General features: G+C 40.8%; 1 protein-coding gene across 1 annotated transcript; it reads right to left on the bottom strand.

Moving 5' to 3' along the window:
* Positions 1-1088: 1088 nt before the first annotated feature.
* Positions 1089-8666, bottom strand: PRELID3B (PRELI domain containing 3B). The gene is made up of 6 exons (XM_054045685.1): positions 8496-8666; positions 7624-7792; positions 5775-5864; positions 5032-5102; positions 3698-3800; positions 1089-1878 (listed from the first exon to the last, which is right to left on the bottom strand). Exons 1-6 carry the CDS (start codon positions 8525-8527, stop codon positions 1759-1761), a joined length of 585 nt encoding a protein of 194 aa, XP_053901660.1. The 5' UTR covers positions 8528-8666; the 3' UTR covers positions 1089-1758.
* Between the last annotated feature and the right edge of the window lie 966 nt (positions 8667-9632).

Raw genomic sequence — 9632 nt, 5'->3', positions numbered from 1 at the left:
TACTAAACAGGTGACATCTTATATTCTGAAAAACGACACAAAACAACATATGATTAGGATTAGGTCTGAAATGCCAAATGGACCCTTATGACACCAGAATTCAGGATTTCCGACCAGTAAATCATTATGCAGTTTCTTTAATGCTACATTTTGCACCTTTCCCCCACACTGAAGGGTGCGTTAGGATTTGTCTACACTGGCACTTTACAGTGCTGCAACTTTCTCGCTCAGGGGTGTGAAAAAACACCCCCCTGAGCACTGCAAGTTTCAGCGCTGTAACGTGCCAGTATACACAGTGCACCAGCGCTGGTAGCTACGCCCCTCGTGAAGTGGGTTTTTTAGCTGTGCCATGACTACACAAGCCATGTAGGCAAGACCTTATTTTATGAGATTGATTCACTGATTCCAATGGAATTAGCTGCAGAGTAATATGGCACTTGACTTCAGTACAGTTGGCAAAAATCTGAGTTAATGATAAGCTGTGGGAACTCAAGAATGAGACAGCACCAAGAATCTGTGGCCAGTACCAAGAGACAAGATTATCGAACCCTCTTCTAAATTCTGATTCCTGTCTTTCATTTAAAAGCCTTGTTTGTAAGCAGACATTTCAATAAGATATAAAAGAGGCACACAAAGCATTACATAGAAAATTAAATGCAAAATACTGTTTTTAAATTAAAGGACAGTCAAATAGTCCATGATGCCATGCTTAATGAGTATTTTTGAAGCATGATTAGGCAACATTTTAAACATGTTTAGCGATGTAAAAACTCCTGTAAACATACGAGGAAGTATCTCAGTCTCACTTCTACAATTCTATAAAGTTCCTCTAACATCTTCAAGGAAGTTTTTCTTCTGAATTTCAAAATACATTTCTACTTTTCTATGAAGCTTTAATGGTCTACAAAATTACATGTTAAAATGCACATGTGGTTACAGTACCCTTCTACATAGAGGTTGTTTTCCTTTGTATTGTGATGGTGGACGAAAAATAAGTAAGCCACATAGGGCTAAATTCTTCCCCCAGTTATTGGCATGTAACACTCAATTTCATATTTAAGGACAGAACTTGGGCCTCAGCAGGTAAGTACACTATTCAAAACTATGACTTTTATTGTGAGTTTTAAGATGCTGTTTGATGGATATAGTTAACTTTAAAAGTACCGTTTTAGCTTAGCTATCCAATAACTTTTTAACAGCAGTTTATCAAAACAAGTATTTTTATACAAACATTCATTTATACTTCAGACTTCAAGTAATAAAACTTCCATCTAAAACAAGTTATATCATTCAACTGCCCAAGACAAACATAACACCAACTTTGCTAGAACAAGCCATTTTGCTTAATTATGGGCTTGGTCCCAAAAGAGGTAGAGTCCATGAATCAAACCACTAAATTCCACCCAAGTAGGATTCACTAACATGTCAATCTCCCGCAACATCTGCGACCTTACCTAGGATAAAAACTGTTTTATATAAGTGTTCATTAAATACAGGAATGAGCTCTGAATGTTAGGAGGTTATTTCATTTGAAACAAACGTTCAGCCCAATGGAACTAACATGTTAGTGAAGCCCCAGCACATAACCTTCAGTCACAAGAATTTGTAACTTCTCTCCAAGTTTTAATTTAAAAACTACCTAATATACAAATATGCCTTTAAATAACAAATATAAGAATAAATATATTTCAACTTGGAGAGAAGTTTTAGTTTGCTTATTTCACTTAGACCTATTAATTGATATAGCTGTATTCACTATTATTTCTCCACAAATGCTGCCGCTGCCATAGAAGTCCTCATGCTTCCTCTTGCTGAAGCTGTGAACTCCTCAATTTCAGCATTCAATTTACTGATTACCCATTCCAATGCTTCACGGCCCTGCAATTAAAAAATACCAACAATTATTGAACAACTTATTCAAACATTTATGAAGAAAGGAAAGGTGTGTAAGTAAATGGCCAGGCATCATATTTTCTTGAAGACTAGCTAGAACAGAACAGTTGAAACTGGCCCTAGTTTTGTTTTTGTTTTTTTTTTTAAAAGAGAAATTCTCTGTACAATGATGCTGTCAACATCAAGGACGAAGCTACTGACAAAGAGGAAACAGGGCATTCTCAAGAACAGGACCAAGGCTTCAGAGTTTACTCCACAGGAGATTAAAATTATCACAAATATTACAGCCTTCAGAATTAAGTGAAAACTCTCTTCAGTTTCTCTCTCCTACAACTGCAATAAAAACCACAAAGAAGATGACAAGAAAAAAGGTATAGAAAAAAGGAAGAGAAAAATCAGAAAATGAATAGTACAACAACGAGAAAAGAGAAAATTCACATAAAAACAGTTTAAAAAAAATTCACGTGACTGACAGATGGGAAAGCAAGGAGGAAAATTAGGTCTCTAGCTGTTCATAGATTTGATTTCAAATTCTTTGGGAGACACTCATAACTAAAATGATGGGCACTATTATAAAAACCATAAGAGAGAAATATTAGAGGGGCCATAGATAAAACAATTATAAATGGCAATACAATTATCCAGTTTTGTCTTCTTGTCTCTGGCACCAGCAAATATAATGGATTATATTTTAGGGCTGAAATTTATCCCCATGCAGGAGGCCCACACAAAGCCTTACAAGTCCCTTATTCCCCATTTTAAAAGACAAACTATACCTAAGTTGTCACATGAAACAATGCGCAGAGCATCTTTGCACCGAGGTGAATACTATGTGAAGTAGTATTTTTTTAAATTCGGTTTATATTTACTGCCTTTTCATTTTGTCTGTCCCAAAGTTCTGTATTCTATGACAATATCAAAAGCTAGGGGTGACGAAGACCATTCATATAACTAATAAATTAAGTTTTAGCAAACCAAAGTTGAAGAATTTATTTTCTATAAAACTCAAGATGTAAATTAAATGAGACCTCAACACACACATTTTCAACAAATAAAGCAAACAACAAAAGTATCAAGGAAATAAGTGCAGCTTTTCATTTAAAAAAAAAAAAAAGATTTTCTTTAGTTTAGCAGTGCTTAAATTATGATCTGCAAAGTTGCTTCTGTCAAACCTATTCTTCCCAACTGCTGTAGCGCAGTCCATGACCTGTTTGGATTTCCAGAGGCTAGCTGACCAGTTGCACTAAAAGAAGCAACTTTTTGCATCTGCTTCACATCTGCCGGATGTAAAATTTTGGATGGCACTTGAACTGGAGGAATAGTAAACAGTAAATAGTAAACATATAGAACAGAACCAAAGTTCAAAGTGACCTGGAGATGCTAGCCCAAGCAGCATGGGGATATTTGGTACTAATAAATATACAGTCAATGAGGGGAAAAAACCCTAAAGGTTCACAGAGAGATGTGATCAAGCAGCCACACCCATCATGCTAAAACGTGCTTATTTTCATTTTGTCATCTTAAACGTTAGGACAATATTAACAAAGTGCTATTGTTACGCTAGGGAAGGTGCAGAATCAGGATTGAGAGGTTGAGCGTGGAGATGTCTATGACAGGATCTGTATTTTAAGAAGTGATTCACACTACGATCCCTTTTGAGAAGCCCTGCTCTATTTTTTTCAAAAGTAAACTAAATGTAATACGAATTAACAAAAAAAAAAATTTTTTTTTTAATTATATACACAACTCCACAAATCAAGAAGCCAGAAATCATAAAGAACATATATGTAGGAGTTATACTTACTTTATTCGCATTGGAAGAGATAGTGTTTTCCATTAATCCTTCTAGATAACTGCTGACACTGACACCTTTCACAGAGATTATTGCTTCTTGAGTCAAAATGGTTCTGAGTAAAGAAAAAAATCACTATTTTTTATAAAAATAGCTTCCTCCCCCCTTCCAAATGCCCTGCTTCCACAGATCTACCTGGCAAAATTTTTTCTCTCTCTTGCTTCTACAGTGCTGGAACAGAAAAGCATATACACACTCCCCACAATGGCTAATTGTTTTGAAATGGACTACGTTGCTGTGAGGCTGGGTGTGCATGATTCTCTGTTCCAGCATTCCAGAAATAAGATACAGTAATTCCCACCCACCCACAAATGTCCCTTACTTCTTCTTGAATCCTTTAATTCTCCATAGTAAAGGGTAAAAGGGAGGGTCAACATGGATCTGCAGAGGGAATACATTCAAAGAACAAAAGTCACCTCTCTTTCTCCCTTATGACATTGCCAGGACATATTCCCACTGAGAGAGACTAACTAGCAGCAACAATTTTCCAGGAGGGGGCTGTGGAATATTACTAGCTACAAAATGATAACACAGCTCTCCCAAAAGGAGTAACTAATCTGATCTACAATTACTTTAGTCGTTCTAAAAGAAATCCAGATGCAGACAGAGGTGTATGGTCTGTGTGCACTCAGGTTGATGGAAAGAGGGGGAGGGAAGAAAGAAAAAAAAAAAAAAAAAAAAAAAAAAAAGAGTAGAGACCCATGAAATTCCTTTTATTTTATTAAACAGTTTTTCATTTTATTTTCCTGCAATTTTGTATTATTTAATGTTATCCATTTTATCAACATGGGGAGAGGGGTGATGGGTCTTGCCAAGGGAAGTCACAGAGCAAGCCTGCCCTGCACTCACCTGGCAGTGGCATCATGGCGACAGAGGGGCGGCCGGGCCAAACCTGAAATGGCACTGAGAAACCATGCACCAAGTCAGAACACCCCAGAGCAAGGAGATGGGCCCAGCCCCATGGGACAGAAGCCATAGCGGCAGGTGAGTTTTTTTGCTTTATATGTTGTTTTTCCATTTTATTTCATATTTGTAAAAAACACAGGACTCTGGAAATGAGACACAGTTGGGAGACCAGGGATTTTTATACCCTTCATTTTAAAATGCTGAAACAGAGGGGCATATGCTCACTCCCTGAACAGCTGCTTTGAAATGGACTCCACTGTCATATGGAAGGGCATGCAATCTCACAGTGGGGATTTGCGGAAGCAATGCCATTAAGGATAATGTAAATTTATTTTACTCTTCTAAGGTGCAATCTTGAAGACAAATATACATGTGCTTACTTTTCTGGCTCTTGAGGATGTGGTTTATAGATAAGCCTCTCATCTACTGATACCAGATTTGTAAATGAAATCTATGGAATAAAATGAGTTAGATTGTCATCACAGAAATAGAAAAAAAAAATCATTAAGATGATGAAATAAACACAACTAGAACAACCTAAGACCTTAACACTCAAATATCTGATTTTAAACACCATCCTTCAATGTGGTATTCTAATTTATTATTCTAAAATTACAGCTGAAATACTATTTAACAGAACTGGCATAATCATACACAAAAGAAATAAATCCTAAAGTTCAAGCTCGCTAAACTACTTTTTCTTCTTATGTCCTTCAACATGAACTGTCAAGGAGTGTCGGGGGGGGGGGGGGGGGGCAGGAGGAGGAGGGATAGCTCAGTGGTTTAAGCATTGGCCTGCTAAGCCCAGGGTTTAACAATGACCATGTACAAACGATATACAGTACTGAGCAAAGTACTACACATTAAGGTAGCAGCAATACTACAAAATAATTTTTGAAACTAAGTGGGATGCTTTGTATTTGCTAATCACTAATCATTTCTAGTGCAGGTGTTTCATAACAAAGCTGGCAAAAAAGTTCCTTTACTACAATAGGCTGTTGAGAATATGAGGTATGCTATTTTCAAGATAAAATTTTCTCTTTCAAACTGTTTATACAATGTAAACATGTTAGTCAACTAATGACTTTTTAGCATTATTGATTAAAGAAATTACAATACTTACGTTACTTGACTTAAGTTCCATTGTTTTTTCCACAGGGTCAACTACAGAGTGTTCCTGAACATATGTCTTTGTTCTACAAGCACCGATGAGCTACAAGAAAGACACCCAAGATTATACACACAAACACACTGCAATAAGTATTCTGAAAAGTTTAAAGATTTGTATTTACTTTTTTCCTTTCATTTCAACATACCCCTCTACCCCAATATAACATGAATTCTGATATAACGCAGCACTCCGGTGTGTGTGTGTGTGTGTGTGTGTGTGTGTGTGTGTGTGTGTGTGTGTGTGTGTGTGTGTGTGTGTGTGTGTGTGTGTGTGTGTGTGTGTGTGTGTGTGTGTGTGTGTGTGTGTGTGTGTGTGTGTGTGTGTGTGTGTGTGTGTGTGTGTGTGTGTGTGTGTGTGTTTTCGCACTCCGGCAGATCAAAGCAAGTTCGATATATTGGCTCCCGAGGACAGCGTTATATCGAGGTAGAGGTGTACTATGGAATATCAAAGTAAACATTACTATACTGAATAAAGAGTAAGAAATGCAACTAGTCTTAAAATGACAAAGTTGGTATTTATTTCCTGCTTAAAATAATAGGTATAATTTAATTCAATTTATTTAAAAGAAGACCATCGGTTTGAAATCTATCAATTAAAGAAAAAAAGCTAAAAGTCCCACTGTTCTTCCCTCTGACAGTTTTAAAACCACATGCTCCTATTAAAAAAACTTCTTACCCATTATGCTGCAAAAAATGATTATGCAGGGGAAAGGGTGAATTTGTCCATAGACAGTTGTCAAATGTGCAGGGAAAAATAAAATAATTTTTCTATCATTCTTTTCAGTTATAGCAACTGTGTTACTTTTAACAACTGCAGGTAAAACAGTTTATATTGAAATGTGATTTAAGTTAACATCCTTTTAAACTTTGGAAAAGTATGCAACAGTCTAAACTATATTATCTACTGCTTATAAAACAGAATTCTGTTCAACATTTAAAAGTAATATGACAAAAAAAAACAGAAGAATGCTATTTTCTCAACTAGATGAGAAATAACTGGCATGGTTTCCCAAGTCCAACCTTATTCTTCCAGAACATAAAATAGGAGCACTAGGTATTAAAAGGAAATAATACTACTCCCTTACTCCCAACCTTTGTCTGTCTTGTCTAGTCAGACTGAATTTGGGGCAAGAACAGTCTCTGACCATGTGTATGTAAAGTGCAACAATGGAATCCAATCTTGATTTACGGGGTATTTAAAACTGATAATAAGGAAGCATGTGGTTCTTCCACCAAGCTAATAAAGAAACTCATCATGAGGAAAGCCATGGTAATACATTGGGAATGATTTATGTACCTTTCAGGACCAAAGTATACTACAAAACTTCTTCAAGGATCAAACCACAGTACAAGAATGTCAGTGTGTCTGACAATCCAATACAAATTTGCCATTTTTAGGAATAGGACACCTTAAGAGAACAGCTGTTAACCAGATTACTTGAAAAGCAGCAGCAGTAACCAAGCAATAAGATACAAGAGTTGTTGCTGCAAGCAAAGACATGAAAGGTCATATTGGGCTTTACCTCCACCTGCCTACACAAAGCAAGAATTAGATAGAAGAGCAGCTTCTGTGCTTGAGGGTGGGTAAAGTTACTGCTCCCTCCTAGTGCCACAAGGACATAAATAATTGTAAAGGAGATAGGGACGTGGGATGGCACTAAGGAATCGTGCAGTACGTATGATCCCCCAGGCCTTGTGTTGTCCCAAAAAGAGCTGGATTGTAAATTATATACAGTTTTGATTATTTATAAAAATGAGATAACTCATACGTACTTTCTCAAGTCTTGTAATAATGTACTTACTGATTTTACGATAGAAGGCATCCCCCATTCTGTACTGAGCAGTCTATGGCTATGCAACTTTCCATTGGGGTCTACGTGTCTGTCTAGTACATCAACTCCAATCACACTAGGGTTCATGGGATTTGGGTATTTCTGCATAGCAGCTGTTGTCACGGTTTCCCAGGGGTGGCTGACAAAATAAATCAAAATTAACACATTTATAAATTACATACATTAGTTTGTCATACTTGCTATTACATCACAAAAAAGATGCAGTTTACAGTTTGCTTTAAAAACACAGGTCCAAAACATATTCAGTTGAAACCATACCTAAACAAACCAAACAATTATTTGTGAAATACCAGAGTAGCGAAGATTTCTTAATTATTGGCTTTATTGTAACACAGCAGTTCTCAAACGGTGGGTCATGACCAGGGCTGGCTTAGACTGGCTGGGGCTTGGGGAAGCCAGAGCCCCACAACCCTAGGCAGCGGGGCACAGGTTACAGGCCCCCTGGCTGGAGATAAAGCCTGGGGCGTGGGTTTTGACCCCTTCCTCGCCCAGGGTGGTGAGGCTCAGGCTTTGCGCCCCCACGCCACCCGGGGCAGTGGGACTGAGGCGGGCTCAGGCTTCGCCCCCCTGGGGTCGTGGAGCAATTTTTGTTGTCAGAAGGCGGTCGCAGGGCAATGGCGTTTGAGAACCCCCCTCCCCACCGGAATGAACTATGTAAGGCCCTAGCCCGCACCCACAATCCGCGACGGGCCCCCGTCCCAACGCCCGCGGGCCGCTCTTCACACCGGCCCGGCTGGGGAACAAGCCCCACCGGGCTCGCCCCCCCCCGCACAGCGCGCGCGTGGCCCCGCGGCCGTTGCCCCTCTTCGCCCAGCCCTTACTCGAAGACATGCTCCGAGGTCCAGATCTTCATGGTGCCGGCGGTGACCGGCCCGGGGCGAGGCGGGGCGGGCGGTGCTGCGGCCGCGCGTCTCCTCCTCACGCGGCGCCCCTGCCGTCCCTGCGAATGGAATGGAGGCCAGAGCCGGCGGCGGGCCCTGCGCCTGCGCCGTGAGGAGAGTGAGGCCCTGGTGGGGGTGGGTGGGGAGACTCCCGTCTCCCATCTGACGCTCTTGCGTCAGTGTGACATCAGAAGGGAAGCGCCGCTCGTCGGAAGGGCACGCAGCTGGCCACGTGCTGCGCTGGCTCCCCTCCCCAGGCAGACGCGCCCGCCGGCGACTGTCTCGTGACATAATTGCCCTCAGGACGCATGCGTGCCTAGAGACCGGCTAACTCCGCAAGACCCCCCCCCCGCCCTTTCGTGGGTGTTTCTCGCGCATGCGGCTGCGCAGCCTTGGAACTGAGTCAGAGAGAGTGTGGTTCCCTCGCCGGCCTGGCTGGGGCGGTGTGCGGGGGGAGGCGAGTGGGCCCAGCGTGTGTGTGTGTGTGGGGGGGGGGGGGGGCAGACAAGTACCTTTAGCACTGCACTGAGGCGGGAGGGGGTGCAGTGTAAGGGACTCGCTGGCCCTGAGCTGCAGAGGCGGGCAGGCAGCACTTGTCCAGTCCGCGTAGGCTGACCAGACAGCAAATGTGAAAAATTGGGACAAGGATGTGGGGTAATAGGAGCCTATATAAGAAAAAGACCCAAAAATCGGGACTGTCCCTATAAAATAGGGACATCTGGTAACCCTAAGACTGCGCTTTACAGCACAGCTCGCTCGCTTGCCCTCTTACACAGCCAACCCCACTGGCCTCTCACAGCAGCGTTATGTGCAAACAAGAGGCAAGGGGGGTGTCACCTACTGCAAAGTCAATGGACTCCACCCATGCTGCATAGGTAAAAGTAGCAATTACGATGCAGAAGGTTCCTTTTAAGCGGGAAGGTGGCAGGTGCTCTCAGAGTTTGTAGAGAAACATCAGATTGAATGGGGGAGGGAAAGCACAATTATCCAATTAAGTTTATACAAAAAGCAAATGACTATAGATAGTATTAGCAGCTGCTTTATTTCTAAAAGTGAATTAACTCCTAGCCATTTAAA

Source organism: Malaclemys terrapin, chromosome 12 (genome assembly GCF_027887155.1).
Source record: "Malaclemys terrapin pileata isolate rMalTer1 chromosome 12, rMalTer1.hap1, whole genome shotgun sequence".
Lineage (NCBI taxonomy): Eukaryota > Metazoa > Chordata > Testudines > Emydidae > Malaclemys > Malaclemys terrapin.
Note: the sequence above shows the minus strand (reverse complement) of the source record. Positions and strands in the feature narration are given on the sequence as shown.

Coding starts and splice junctions, on each gene's coding strand:
- PRELID3B (XM_054045685.1), bottom strand. CDS start 8,527: ATGAAGATCTGGACCTCGGAGCATGTCTTCGA. Junction 7,793..8,495: donor ACCTCGGAGCATGTCTTCGA/GTAAGGGCTGGG, acceptor TTATTTTGTCAG/CCACCCCTGGGAAACCGTGA. Junction 3,801..5,031: donor CATCCTCAAGAGCCAGAAAA/GTAAGCACATGT, acceptor TTCTTTACTCAG/AACCATTTTGACTCAAGAAG.